Raw genomic sequence first — 15238 nt, 5'->3', positions numbered from 1 at the left:
ATCCTTCAGATAAGAATATCACTGGGCAGACACTCAGTCTTTTTTATAGCATTTTACTGGAAATACTTTGTTCATCAAGTTCTTCACCAAGAAAGTTGCCTTGTTTGGTGTCTTCTCAGTGACAGTCAAATATTTGTTCATACAGGCTATCTCTATATCTCTGAATTGAGAGAAATAGTTTTTTAACTAGTAAGGGGGTTTGTCCATGTTTTTCTGTTTAATAATTCTGTACTATTTTGTTTGCACCCAGGCACATATTATTGAATGTGTCTGGACGCAATGTATTGAATGCATAGAAATAAATATGGCCATTTATGTAATAAAGTTGTCTTCCCGTAGTATGAAGAATAATTGTGGGGCGAGGAAGGGAACTTTTGAAAGACAAATTGCTCTTTTGGGATGTATTAATGGGAACAGAGCATCCAATTCTCAAGAAGTAATCTCTACTCTGCCTTAGTCAGGCCCCATTTGAAATGTGTCTAGTTTTGGGTACCACAATCCAAAAAAGGCATAGAGGAATTGGACCAGTTTTAGAGGAGAATTGCTAAATTAGAGAGGAAACTGGAAACAAAGTCCAATGAACGCTGATTGAAGGAACTTAGTCCACAGAAGCTAAGACAAAGAGCATCATGACAAGTCTTTAGATAATCAAAATTTGTCATAGAAAGGAGGAAGATGGCCTGTTTGCTGTTGGCCTAGAGGGCAGGATCAGAACCAATGTGTTGAAACTTCACGGAAGTAAATTCAGATTAGGTATTCCTTTTGTTAAGAGTGTCAGCCAATGGAAGAGGCTGCCAGTGGTATGATATTCCTCTAATGAACATCCAGACTTCTAAATGAAGTCTTCAAACCGAAAGATGGAGAGGTGTCTGTCTTAAGCAGGGAGCTGGAATAGATGACCTCTGAGATTATTTCCAGTTCTATATTTCTATGATCTTTCTGATTTTTCCCCCTTTTTTCAGTTTGCAACAGGATATGGAAAGCCGAAGATCTTCTGTTCTCCACAGAGTGGTCAATTTTGCTCCTGATCCACTCCCTGGTACGATTTGCTGTTGGGTGGCTTGCATTCTCATTCCCAGGGAACCAGAATACTTCTCTGCCTGAAGCCATAACCTCTGACCTTCTCTTTCCAGCCAGGCAATATGACAGGCAAACCACTGAACCAATCAGCTTCTACCTCTCTGGATTGGAAGAGCTGCTTGCTTGGAAACCCACCAAGGATGATGCTTTCAATGTGTCTACTGAACCATTGGCTAAACGCCAGCCCCCTCTTGACAGCCACCGGCCCCGTACACTGGTCTGCCATGACATGAGGGGAGGCTATCTTGAAGACAGGTGGAGAACAAAGCAGGCTTTGTAACTGATTCTCTGCTAAAGTTGCTGGGACCATTCCGTACCTCCTGGCTATCCTGGATAGGATTTCATATGTCACCTGCCAGGGATTCCTGGTTAGTTGGGGTGGCCAGATGAAGCATTCAAACCAAGATTCATCAAAGCATTTCATATAATCTTATAGTCTTATAAACAGTATAGTCTTATAATTGATACAATGGTCCCACAGAATATTATACTTTCATATTGAAAATGGAATGTGGAGGAGGAGTGTTCAGGTAGAGGTTTAAATAAAGGCTTCCCAGATGACATTTTTTAAAACCAAACTATGTGTGACATCAGTGGTGATGTCGGTTAGTCTTTCCCAACCTGACATCTTCCTATGCACATCCTCAATTTCAATTCCAAGAATGTTCAGGTATGTCATGTTGGCCTAGGAATTCCAGGTGCTGAACTCCATACATCTGCAAGGCAATTGTGGGGATGGCTGAGGTAAATAGCAAGTAGTTTTTGTATTTAAAAAAAAAAATCCGTGAAACACCCCCCGCCCCAGGGCTGTAACTTTGTAGAGGTGTTTGTGGGGTTCTCCAGTCTGGAGTGATCTATGGTGAAAAGTACAGTGAGGTGATAAAATGATTCAAGAGTTTTGCCCTCCCTCCCCTCCCCTCCCCTCCCCTCCCCAGTCTGCTTTCTGGCATCTGTGCTCCACTCAAGGGATCCGGTCCCCAAGCAGTTTCGTTAGCTGCATTATGTGTCATTCAAAACAATCTCCTGTTTTATTGGCTTCCTGTACTTCTTGAAATTGGCTTTGGAATGCTTGCTTTAAAAGGGAACAGGGAATTAAATTTGGCTTCTGCAATTATCAGGGGAAATCCAGTTGTTAATCTAAAATCTCCTAAGGGAGCATGAGAGCTAGCCCTCCCCCTTGCTTCAGGTGGAGTAAAATAAATGATAAACAGCTTTGGCTGGTTTGAGTAGCCTGAACAGACTGATAAAATACTCAGAGTAAGTTTGGCCTATGGGGGTGTAAAGCTGAATGCATTGCATCCCTTTGGACTTTTGCTAAGTTTTTCTCTCTCTTTTCCCCCCCCCCCCCGCCCCCATTGCCTCTGCAGGTTCATCCAAGGCGCAAAGGTACGTGACCCTTACGTGTTTTACCACTGGTGCTACATTGACATTTTTGTTTACTTCAGTCATCACTTGGTCACCATCCCCCCAGTGGTGTGGACTAACGCTGCTCACCGCAACGGCGTCCTCATGCTAGGTAGGTTTAAGAGAGGGTGAATGGCCCGAGTGGAGCCCTCCTCTGAAAATGACATATTTGGCGCATGCAGTAAGGAAGTGCTGATGTTCTGGAATCCTTCCCTGTCCTTCCTTCTGAGATGGAGGGCTCTGTTCTGGAACAATAGAATCACTCTCCTGCCATTCATTGTGTACTTGGCATTGTGCTGTTATCTGTTGCTGGATGATTGTATTCCTATTACTCTTTCCTCTTTCTGGAAGTTCCTGCAAAACATAGGAACTGTCATTGGCCCTGGTCAAAGTCCTGGGTTAGGTCTGGTTAGTCCTGAATTCAAGCCCATCTTCAGCCACAGAAACTCACCGGGTGTCTCAAGACCTGTTATTCTATCAAACCCAATCTGAGAGTTACTGGGATAAAACGAGAGGAGATAACTTGAACTCCCAGGCGAAAAAAGCTCCCATTTTGTATCTATAATTATTATTTATGCAATTTAAAAAAATAATAAAAGCAAACTGGATTACTCTCCGTAGGGAATAGTTTGCAATCCCAGGAATTGTGGTATGGCTCCTTAATGCCTCCGATACCATCCCTCTTTTTTGGCTTTGCTTAATGGCAAAGACTATTTCTGACTTTTCTGACATTTAGCTTGGTGTCAGTTTTATGTTCTGTGGATTTCCCAGAAGCATTTAATTGGGAAGCAAAATACTGGATCTGGTTCTCTTATTTTCTTCTTTAACCTGCTTGATTGATATTCCTTCTTTAGGATCAGTGCTAACTTCCTGCTGGCCTGGTCAGAGAGATTTTGAAGCAGACAAAAGCTAAAAGAGTCAATGTCTCCTGTGTTGCCTCTCCTGCTTGCAGGAACGTTCATCACAGAGTGGATAGAGGGGGAGAAGATGTGCGAATCGTTTCTGGCAGGCGAGGAGGAAGCCTACCTTGCAGTGGCTAAGCAGCTGGCTGCAATCGCAGAATTTTATCGTTTTGATGGCTGGTTGGTCAACATTGAAAACTCTTTGCATGTAAGTCACGGTTCCTGGTTGTCCTTTCCCTATACACCTAGATCAGACATGTCAAACACAAGGCCCGGGGGCCGGATGCGGCCCGCGAAGTGGTTTCATGTGGCCCACGAAGCCATCCTGGAAACAGTGAGGGAACGGCCCCCTCTGCCTTGACCCTAGCCCAGGCTGGCCGGGAGCCAATGTACAATTTTGTGGTGGCCATCTATGCTGAAACGCATTCAGTCTTAGCTCCACAAGGCCGTCTGGAAACAGCGAGGAACCAGCCCCTGCTGTGTCGGCCCCGCCCTCTGGGTGCATGCTGGGGAGGTGTCACCCTTTGTGAGGAATGAAGAAATGGACCATGCTTTGGCACTTGCCCTGGTCCCACTCCCTTCTGCCAGAGACCCTCAGACCTGTCCCACTCCTGCCCAGGCCCCCACAGGCACCCTTGACGTGAACGATGTAGAACTGGCCATGCCCACCCACTCTGGCCACACCCACCCGGCCCCCGAGGGCAACCGCAATGCTGATGCGGCCCTCAATGAAATTGAGTTTGACACCCCTGACCTAGATCTATGCTAGGCCTAAGCCAGGATGGAGCCTCACAGCTGTTCCTGAAACGTATAGGATCTGCGTTCCTATGGGCATAATGTGTGTATTAAAACAACCATAGATACATTTTGTATAGAGTAGATACATTCTTTTGTCAGTTCCAGCCGTGATTCTTTAAAGATCCTGATGTCTGCAAGAGATAAAGGGGAGCAACCAATTTGTCCTCCAACTTGTAGCAACAACAAAAAAATAAAATTGACCTGATACAGTTGAGGCCAATTCACAATCATTCAGCTCAAAACCATTTCAGATGGGCTTATCCACTGGCTTGACCCAGTGGGTTGTCTGGGGCAAAGCCAGTCTTTGAAGCCTAATTGAAGGCCAGCAAGGTTGGGGGTCACTGAATCTTGGGGAGGGGGGATTAGGTGTTCCAGAGGGAAAGACATCCTACTAGAAACCAAAACTGATACTCACAAGTAGAGCAATATTGAGGACAGCAAGGCAGATAATATTGGGTTCAGGAAAAATGATAATCAAGAGGAAAGATGTAAAGAAGTGGAAGGAAATTCCTCCAGACTGGAAGTCTTGTGGGCGGACAAGAGTGTGGAATGAAGTTGTGTGGCTGTCCATCTGTCAGACTAAAGAAGTCAGGCTTGTTTTCAGAGGGTGGTTAAAAAACTTTAGATGCCAACTATGACTAAATGATTGAAGTGAGCAAACATCAATCACATAGGTGTGGTCGCCATTTTGAATTTCTTGATACCCCCTTCCCATGGACATCCCAGAAAGGGAACAGTGTATCAACAGGCAAGATGCTGCTTCATTATTTGCTGCTTTGCTGAAGCAAAGTTTTGATAAAATCACAAGAGAAGTTTCTGAATTTAAATCAGAGGATCCATATTTAGAAAGGGGGAAGGAGATATTTGGCCATTGATATTCTTTTTCTCAAAAGCAGAGATAGTCAGAACAAAGAAGATGAAGGGGCCAAGTCCAAAACTTGGTTTGATTATGTTGAGATTTAATTAAATGTCAATATAATTACATTTGATTAATATGTTTACTCCCCATAAATTCAAGAATTTTCTTATCCTGTGTAATTAAAAATGGCATTTTGGTGGCAAATTTTAAAAGTGTTTTAAAGGTACCAAACAAACAAGTCCTGTGTGTGTGGTGATTGTGAGGAGCTATGCATTCCTCATTTAGATCAAATCTCTAGAGATGCTTCTTTAAATCTGAGATATATATTTTTTCCACCCATGAAGTAATGAGAACACCTCTCCAGCTTGCTTTAGGGCACGGGTGTCAAACTCGCCACGTCACTTGACATGTCGTGATGTATCACGACTCTTGCATTGTCAGCAATGGGGTGGGCGCGGCTTCAGTATGATGAAACCGGCCTATGGGCGGCAGTTTGACACCCCTGCTTTAGGAGTATTATTTGCCTTTTTTCAGGCATCAGTTGACAATTGTTCCCTTCAATTTTCATTAATTTTCTTTTTAAAAAAGTCTACTGACCATAGACACCTTCTTACGCAATCCAGGAAAATTCCTTTCGCCTCATTCATGAGAAGTCTTTTCCTCAAATCTTTTCCTTTAATGGAGATGGTTTGGATCAAAACAAACCTCCATGGTGAATGGAATGGAATGCATTTTACATATTCATGTATTCTGTGTAGCACTGCTTCTTAAACTATTTTCCGGAATACATTAATGTTCTCCAAACAATTTGAAAATCTGACTCCATGATTCTCATCCAAATATAAATATAAATATATAAATTTAGGATCCATTCTATTTCCTTAGCCATGTCCCTTCCCTACTTTAAATAAAGAGAAGGGGGTAGATATCTTTCAGTCACACAGAAATCTGAATATTCATTACTAGAAAACTTTTGGAGGGTAGTTCCATCCTCCCAAAGATATTTTATGTGAAAAGTCGCTTAAAACTGATTTTCAGCATTCGCTATAATTAAAAAGAAATATTAAAGCAGACTGAACGTTCTGTCATTTTTTAAGACTTGAATAAATCTCTTGCCATGTATTGATGAAATAATGTTGTTGGATGCAAGGTCATAAACTATGCTTTATTTCAATACTCCCTTTTCTTTTCTTTTTTTTTAGAAACAGTCATAAATGTTCCCCATTAAAATTGTATAGATTGTCTGATATTCCATGGACTTTAAAAGTTTAAGAAAAACTCCTACAAACGATGGACATAGTTTTCTGTAGGAAGGTAATGGGGTTTTGTTGCAATCCACAGTTTGAAAACTGCAGGATATGATTGATCGATGTTTGCAAAGCAGAGTGACTGTGTTTTAACTTTCCTGGCAGGTTTCGGCAGCTCAGAAGATGCCCCATTTCTTACAACAACTGACAGCCGAGGTGCACAGACTGGTACCTGGAGGACAAGTGTTGTGGTATGACAGTGTCCTGAAGAGTGGAGAACTCAAGTGGCAGAACGAGCTCAATGAACAAAACAAGTGAGTCCTGTATTAAACTTCCTTTCCGATCTCTCTCTTTCTCTCCAAAAAGCCGAGAAGAGGAAGGCGAGCAGGGCATCCAAGTTAAAAGTACTTTGTGCAGCCCTACTGAACTTCCATCCTTATATAGCAGTGATGGTGAACCTTTTAGAGACCCAGTGCCCAAACCGCAACCCAAAACCCACTTATTTATCACCGGGTGCCGGGTGGGTGTGGCCGCAGTGGTCATGGCAGACTGGGTGGGCGGGGCCATGGTGGGGGCCAGTCCCTCGCTATCTCCGGGGCACGGCATGCGTGCCCACAGAGAGGGCTCTGAGTGCCGCCTCTGGCACGCGTGCCATAGGTTCGCCACCACTGTTATATAGCATCTTCTTGAAATACTGGTCACGCAATGGTGGTGGCATAGTCGTAAAGTCAATAATCGCACCACATGGAATGTGGTGGCACTTACAAGAGGCAGTAAGTGGATTGCTAACATGAAACTGCTTTGGGCAAATATCTACCTTCTAACCAAACAAGTTGGAAAGGCTGTTCTGAAAATGGAGGAGGAGATTAATTTTGTTCTTTAAAAGAAGGCCAAAATATGAATGTCAATGCAAAAACCCTAAATGTGCAAGCCCTATAAATTAGGTCCTGTGCTTAGTAAGGACTCAAAAAACTGGTGAAAGTCATAGGGGACTTGTTCTAATCATTGGGGCTTAATGCATGATGGTGTGCCCTCCCAAATCCTGGGAGAGGTGGGTGGGGAGCAGGGGGGGGCGGTGAAAGGGGCACTCATATTCATTTGGGAATGAACAAAGCACCATGGAATTAGCCAGTCGGTTGGTTTTTTTTTGGGGGGGGGGGTTGGCCTTGGCCATCGTTGCTTCAGTAAAGAAATTCGCAGATTTGGGCTACAAAAATCATGAAGGTGGAAAATATATTCCCAGTCTGATGCTGTCCAGATTGGTTTGTATTGGAAATCATAGCAAGTGGCTATTCAAGTTGGATTTGTAGACAAATCTGGAAAGTTCAGGATAGAGAAAATTGTGCTGGAGCTTTCTGGGCATAATAAATGAAAAGACATGGGGAGTTTTCCTGGAGACCCCTAAATGGCTCTATGCCAGTGGTTCTCAACCTTTTTAATGCCGCGATTCCCAACCGGTCGTAAGTCGAGGACTAAACCGGTCGTAAGTCGAGGACTAAACAGGTCGTAAGTCGAGGACTACCCAACCAGTCGTAAATCGAGGACTTTCCCTGCCTGGGAGCGCCGCGCATGCGTGGTTCCGCCCCCTGCGCCGGCCGAGACGTAGCTGGCAAGCGGCAGACAAGCGGCAGAGACGGAGCAGGCCGACCACCAGCTGGCCCAGCTCAAGGGAGGTAAGGCACCCGCCAGAAAAGGGGAAAAAATGGCGGACAGCCTTGCTTGGCGACCCCCGTGAAATGGTTGATCAACCCCAAATGGGGTCGTGACCCATAGGTTGAGAACCGCTGCTCTATGCCTTAGTTGGCAAGACTGGCTCTAATTTGCCTCCCTTGCTTGTGCATTTGCAGAGTTTATTTTGATGTTTGTGATGGCTTCTTCACCAATTACAACTGGAGAGAGGAACATCTGCTGCGAACTAGAGAGGCAGCCAGTAGCCGGCAGACTGACGTCTATGTGGGGGTTGATGTGTTTGGACGAGGCGATGTTGTGGGCAGCGGCTTTGATACCAAGAAGGTAGGCTGGCGGGCACCCTGAACAACAGGAGTCTGCCTTGCAGGCATTGGCCATGCCAGGCGCAACAGATCACTCTGCAGTATTTATTCTGGTTCTCTCTGAGGGCCACCAAGAAGCAAAAGCCTGTCATGTTTGGCATAAATGACCCTTTTAGGACAGCTGCCAAAATATTTGTCCTTGGGGAAGGGAACTATTTTCCTAGAAGCCCCGAACCAGCCATGCTCTAAATCCCCACAGTAGAAAAATGGTGATTCTTGTATTCCTTGTGTTTCTTCAGTCACTGCAGATGATTCGAGAGCAGGGTCTTTCGGTAGCCCTCTTCGCACCTGGCTGGGTATACGAGCACCTGGGCCCAAGAGACTTCCTGAACAACGAGGATAAGTAAGGCCTATGCGGGGAAGGACTTCCTTCTAGGGATGGACTTCAGGAAACCCCCCCCCCCAATGAGCAGATCATCTCTTTGGGGCTCTGGGCTGTGCAGGCCTAACAGAAGAAAACTTTCAGGCTGATGGAGATGTAGTCATTTCTCTCTTCTTTGCCACCTTGGGTTCTTGATGTGGTGGATTCTGGGCTTGTGAGGTTATGCAAAGACTGTTCCTGTGACACCCTCTTTCCTCTTTGTAGATTCTGGGCCCTGCTGTCACAACTACTATCTATTCACCACATCGTCTCCCTCCCCTTTTGCACCAGCTTCAACCTGGGTGTGGGTAATCGGCACTTCAGTCATGGACAGGTAGGAGCACATGGAAAGAGGGACACTTTGGGGAGGATGAATGGAGCTGGGAATGAGTGGGCAGTGCCAGTCCTTCTCCTTGTGACTTAATCCTCTCAGGGCCAGAGCTAACCTTTCACGATCGCCTGGCTAGTTAGTGGTCTCATACAGAGATTAAGGCCATCGCTGTCTTTCAAATACCATAGAGCAGTGATGGCGAACCTTTTAGAGACCGAGTGCCCAAAAACCGCTCTGCCCCCCCGCTCCTCCCCCCCACAGGGCCACTCACCACAGATCGCCCAGGTGGCTTTGCAGCACCATGGCAGCCACGCCCTCCACCCGAACCCCCTAGCATCATCTGCACGTGATGGGGCACGAGGGCGGAGTCTTGCCCCTGCGGCCCAGCTGCCATGTGCTTGGCTGCGCTGCTCCTCGTGGGCCGCGCCTGGAGGAGACTTTCCTCCAGGCAGGCTGCTGGTGAGGAGGGGGTTGCGGGGGCGGGGAGGCAGGGCTGGGGCAACGGCTCGCGTGCCCACAGAGAGGGCTCCGAGTGCCACCTCTGGCACGCGTGCCATAGGTTCGCCACCACTGCCATAGAGGATTGTAGGAGACTTTCTGCAGAGGAGGTTCTGTGACTAGTTATTGGTCTTCAATCTTTTTCTAGGACTCTCCCTTATTTTCCAACAGCTTTCCTTGAGCTCCATGAGAGTTGCTCTAGGATTTCAGCCTTTCTGTGTCTTATAATAGAAAATGAGACAGCCTTTAGAATAGCCATTTCCCCCACCACCACCACCACCCCTTTGAAAATGATGGGTGTCAGTGCTTGCTGATCTGGAGAGAACCTCTTTGTATTTTCATTACTTTTGGAAAGAAGAGGCTTATTTATTAGAAAATGAAAGTGTGTGGCTGGTGTTGAAGGTGTGCTGCTTTGGGGCAGGAAAAAAGGACACCTGTACTGAAAGTCACATCTTCAAAGGCTACTAAAATGTTTGGGGGCTCCCAGTGCAAATGGCCCTTAGATGTGCAAGAGCAGTCCTTACTGTGGGCAACGTGCTTTGTAAGTCGAGCTGTCCCAACTCAGCCTGCAGTGGCTCTTTTCTTTGCTCAGGAGACAAGGACGGAGCCGTGGTACAACCTAAGTGCTCAAGAGATCCAGCCAATATATGCCAGCCACAGAATGCCTGACAGGGGCTGGGTGCGGACCCGGTGCTGCCTGCAGGAAGCCTGGTGTGGAGGCAGCTCCTTGCTGCTGGAGGGGGCCATCCCAGCCAAGGCTGAGGACGTCACAACCAGGTGAGTGCTGACGGGAGGCAAAATCCCAGGTAACATTTATACCTTTCTCAAACCTGATACTCTCCAATTGGAATTACAAGATCAGTCTCAGAAGTCCTTCTCTCTCTTTCTGGGCACTTTCCCCTCCTACAAGATCCCTTAAGCTCAGGGATGCAGCTCTACAAAAGAGTCATCCCATCTCAGCAATGCAAGTGTGGAGTGGTGAGAACTGCATAGGGAGATCCACTCAAAAGCAAAGGTCTCTGTCAGAGGAGGGCCAAGGTGGATGAAAAACCAATTTTCTGCAACCTGAAGTCAGCCAATAGTCAATGATTGTGGCTTGTGGAAGAGATGCCACCTGCACGGCCCTTACTGAAGAAAGGGAAGTTCAAGGGCAGCACCTCCTTGCCTGCCATCCTCTTTCTGGGCTCTAAAAACGAAACATTTCCGACTCAGAGTGTCTGCATTAAATTATGACCGGTGATTCCAGAAGGCTTTATGTTGTCGAACACCTGTGAGGAAGACCAGATGCTCACCAGATGTTGTCTGTGCTCCTTCCCTCAAGAGCCCCAAAGGTCTGCTATCATTTCCTCTGGAAACTCAAAGGCATCTCCTCTAGGTGCTATTTGAAGCCTAAGTATGCAGGACTGCAAAAGGCAGGGTGAGCCTACACCAGGGGTAGGCAACCTCGGCTCTTTTATGACTCATGGACTTCAACTCCCAGAATTCCTGAGTCAGCTGTGCTGTGCTGACTCAGGAATTCTGGGAGTTGAAGTCCATGAGTCATAAAAGAGCCGAGGTTGCCTACCCCTGGCCTATACCATTAAATAAGACTCCTTACTTTGGCCTTCTTCTTTTGAGTCTTAGAGATAGTGATGGAGAGGGTGACCTCAGGGATGCTAGCTAAGCAGAATCCACCAGAGACGCCTTGTCCTTTTTTTCCCAAAGTATAGCATTTTCAGGACAGCAATGCAACGAACCATGTGGGCCGAGTATGATAACCAAGGGGGCTCCTGACTATAAATGGCCTCTTGCTGAAGCAGCTTTTGATGTATGTCCCTTAGAATATTACCTCTCATAGGTCATCAAAGTGTTTAACGGTCCTGTCAGTGTTCTATCATGCCACTGCTTATCCGCACACACCTACTTGAGATTACAGAAGAAGGGAGTTGTGCTCCCCAATGTAAGTCTTCGGGCTTCTCTCTTTGTTTCCAACTAGCCAAGTCTGCTTCAAGTTGGCAAACGTGATTGATGGCTGCTCAAAGATAAATTCTATGCCAGTGCAGTCGAGGGTAGGACTGCCTGCCTTTCTTAGAGCTGCTGATCCCACCGTTTCTTTGAGAGCAAAAGGAACCTTACACAGGTAGCAGGAGAGGGTGCTTCTCAACTTAACAGTCACAACTGAGCCCCAAATTTTCATTACTAAGCAAGAGTTGTTGAATTTTGCTCCATTTTACGACCTTTTCCCCACAGTTAAGCAAATCGCTGCAGTTGTTAAGTGAATCAGGCGGTCACTAAGCAAAGCTGACTTCCCCCATTGACTTTGCTTGTTGAAAGGCGGCTGGAAGGTTAGAAATGGTGATCACATGACTATGGGAAAGTGCAACCATCATAAATACGTGCCAGTTGCCCCGTACCTGAATTTTGATCATGTGACCATGGGGGATGCTGCAGTGGTCATAAGTGTGAAAAATGGTTATAAGTCACCTTTTCAGTGCCATGCAACTTCAGATGGTCACTGAGTGAAAGGTTGTAAGTCGAGGACTACCTGTATTCCCACAACTAGAAAAGGCGAAGAATTCATATTTTTCACCCTTTTTGAGGCTTAAGGAAGAAGCGGGCAATCATAGAAGAGCTGGGCTCCCCTGGGGCCCATTACCTGGATTCCTCACTGCCAGATACATTCCTTTGACTGGTGGAGCTGCCTCAAGTACACCATGCTGCAGCTCTGGCTCTCCCATCAGCAACCTGGTAATCCGAACTAAGGTGGCAGCAGGGGGGGGGGGGGAAGTGATGGGACCAGTTGTTTCGAAATGAGGAAAGGAAGCCACTTTCCTTATCGACTGTGTTCCCATCAAAGTATGGAGGCACAAAGACAACATTGGAGCAGACGTTTCTCCAGGCCTTCTGAATGAAAAACATAAACCAGTGGTGCTTTGCCTGCTCAGTCACAAAATGCCCCATCCTCTCTTTTATCAAGCAATCAAAAAGCGTCTCTGTTAGGATCTCAGATATCATTTTGGTTCTGAGCTAGTGTGCATCCCAGTTAAAACAAACCCTAGAAGGGTCAGATGTTTGGGAGACGTTTGTGTAGATTTCTCTTCACCCTGCAAATTTTGGAAGTGCCCCTGATCACAAAGAACAAGCAGATGGAGCAACCCCGGAGAGAGATTATTTCCTCATTGTTTTGTTCGTGCATTTTTAGAATCCATTGAGAAACATTCTTTTGCGATGTTGTCTGGGCTGCCCTTAATCCCTTGAATTGGCTGTATGCGTGGTCCTAGCCAAGCCTACGGGCCACCTGTTGAGAAAGAGTCTCTTGTGTTGTCTTGAGTTTACAAGGCCAGGGTGTGTTCTGTGGAGTGTCTCTTTTCTGGCTGCTGAACAGAGAATTTGGAGTGTTCTCTGTGGAAAATGTCTCATTCCCTTTCTCCCTCAAAGCACTTTTTGGTCCAGGATGCCTCAGGCTGAGAGTCTGTTCTTGCTCTGAAGAGAGGATAAAGTTGGATTAGTTCTCATTCTGTGGGGATCCCAGGATAGATTTGATCATAGAAGGTGGGGCTGACATGAATAACGAAAACAAGAAAAATAAACATGAATGTAAACTCTGATTTGGTGGAGAAATTGGCATAGTTGTGTTTGATCTGGCCAGGAGTAGATTAACACCCTCATAAAACACAGCAGCAACAACAGCAGTTTCCATAACTTTTAATACATTTTTATTAAGTTTATATAAAATACAAACAGAAATAAAGATAATAGGAAAATGGGGAGGGGGTAAAGGAGAAACAAATAAAAAATAAGATGTTCCAACTTAGTAAACTATAAACAGAATTACAATCTCAACTTTTTACTTACACCTAATTAGTGGGAATTGATGTATCATTCCCTTTTTGCATATATATCTTGCTGCAATCAACATATATAATAAAGTTCCAATTTTCCCCTAGGTCTTTAGCTACAGCAGCAGTTTCCAAAAAAACTCCTGTAATCTGGTGGGGGAGGACATAGAGAGAGACAACTCCTGGTGGAGGGAAAGGGAGAGAGACAGAGACAGAGAGAAATGGAAGGGAATGAAGAGCAGCTGTCCAGTGAAAAATTGGGGTGGGCGTATTTTAAGGGACTAAAAAAAATGAGGATGTTTTAATTAAAACTTCAGAAAGTACTGGGTGAAACTAAACAAGGATTCTATATAGGCAAAATAAAGTGACTATGTCTCAAAAGAGCATAATGTCCAAGGGTGAACCAACAGTTTGGTGTGGTTGTTACAAAGCATATTCAATGTGTTGGCTATGACCTATAAAGCCCTAGATCAATGGTGGCGAACCTATGGCACGCGTGACAGAGGTGGCACTCAGAGCCCTCTCTGTGGGCACGCGTGCTGTGCCCCAGAGATGATGAGGGACTGGCCCCCGCCATCCTGGCCCCGCCCACCCAGTCTGCCATGACCACTGTGGCCACACCCACCCGGCACCCGTTGATAAATAAGTGGGTTTTGGGTTGCAGTCTGGGCACTGGGTCTCTAAAAGGTTCGCCATCACTGCCCTAGATGGCATGGAGCCAGGCTACCTATAGAATCATCATGGTAGTTATAGAGGCCTTTTTAATTTCAGCTCTCTGCTTCAGAAATCGTATGGTCAACTGTAAGGCCCTTCCCTCCATTGCTCATCAGAGCCAATTGTGTTATCCTTTCCCTTGTGCAAAGTGGGCAGGTGAGGTAGAGCTCATTGGTCTGGGCCTTCAAGACCGTTTCATTTTCAGATAGTGCTGTGCTGCTTCATGGCCCAGAGTTGGCAGTGACGGTGTATTCTCTGTCTCTCTCCCTGTCTGGGGCTTGGGGGTTACCAGGCTATTCTCATTCCAGATGCCAGCACCCTCGCGGTTATTCCTGGTCTTGATTTTTAAACACGATTACCGCCTTCAAGCCACGGCTCTGGCACCATTGCTCACCACCCGAGAATCATGGTCACGCCCTGACAGGGGGGCATCTACTTTATCAGGTAAGGCTTTTTGTTTTGAGGACTCCTTGCATGGATGCTTGCAGCGTCCTTGAAGTGGCCTAGCGGGTGTCATTCCCAGGTTTGCTGGCTCACTTCTCTTTCCTCTGCTCTGTTGGATGTTTCTTCCGCAGCAGAACCAACACGACATACGCCCTCCCTGCTTCATACGCCTCCTCCTGGCCTCACCCGGTTCCTCAGAGGATGTGAGCAGCGTGGGGAACATGGCTGGCAAAATCGGTGAGTGAATCCTAAATGATAGAATGTTGTCTCTACTCATTTTCTCCAATGAAATCGTTTCATATGTGGCAGCAGCTATTGTCACAAGGCTCTCCCCTTGTTCTATGGCATTATAGCATATGCTCCCCTGTAGAGAGGATCCTGTTGTCATCTTTACCCATTCAGCACTATGCATGTGGATGATGGAAAGAAATATCAAAAGGTTAGCCTTAAGTGCCTGGCCATAGAAAGCATTGTGGACAGTCAGGATGGACTTAGTAATAGCATGCCAGCCACTGTGTCTCACTTTCCCATTACTCTTTTGCTAGATGTTATGAATTGGAGCTTCGGAATTGCTTCCTGGATGAACTCTCCCTCACTGTGTCCCGTCGTCAACCGGGACGGGAGGAGATGCCCTTCACATGCCGCCTGGGCAAGATCTGGGTGAGGAAATCATGGAAAGCAATTGGGAACTGCCTGTTCTGTCCCCGTCTGACACACACACCCAAACAGCG

At 46.2% G+C, this 15238-nt stretch overlaps 1 protein-coding gene across 1 annotated transcript in view; it reads left to right on the top strand.

The window, feature by feature from the left end:
• The first annotated feature begins 975 nt into the window (after positions 1-975).
• The window catches only part of ENGASE (endo-beta-N-acetylglucosaminidase), a 16576-nt gene continuing 2313 nt past the window's right edge, over positions 976-15238 (top strand). Inside the window, exons 1-12 of the mRNA XM_029285110.1 lie at positions 976-1039; positions 1134-1335; positions 2448-2596; positions 3437-3594; positions 6456-6604; positions 8138-8303; positions 8581-8684; positions 8928-9036; positions 10124-10308; positions 14356-14507; positions 14639-14744; positions 15053-15167. Of these exons, the coding sequence (XP_029140943.1) occupies positions 976-1039; positions 1134-1335; positions 2448-2596; positions 3437-3594; positions 6456-6604; positions 8138-8303; positions 8581-8684; positions 8928-9036; positions 10124-10308; positions 14356-14507; positions 14639-14744; positions 15053-15167 (1659 nt within the window). The remainder of the gene's footprint in view (positions 1040-1133; positions 1336-2447; positions 2597-3436; positions 3595-6455; positions 6605-8137; positions 8304-8580; positions 8685-8927; positions 9037-10123; positions 10309-14355; positions 14508-14638; positions 14745-15052; positions 15168-15238) is intronic.

This window comes from Protobothrops mucrosquamatus, unplaced genomic scaffold (assembly GCF_001527695.2).
Source record: "Protobothrops mucrosquamatus isolate PMUCROS unplaced genomic scaffold, P.Mucros_1.0 scaffold1292, whole genome shotgun sequence".
Classification (NCBI taxonomy): domain Eukaryota; kingdom Metazoa; phylum Chordata; class Lepidosauria; order Squamata; family Viperidae; genus Protobothrops; species Protobothrops mucrosquamatus.
Note: the sequence above shows the minus strand (reverse complement) of the source record. Positions and strands in the feature narration are given on the sequence as shown.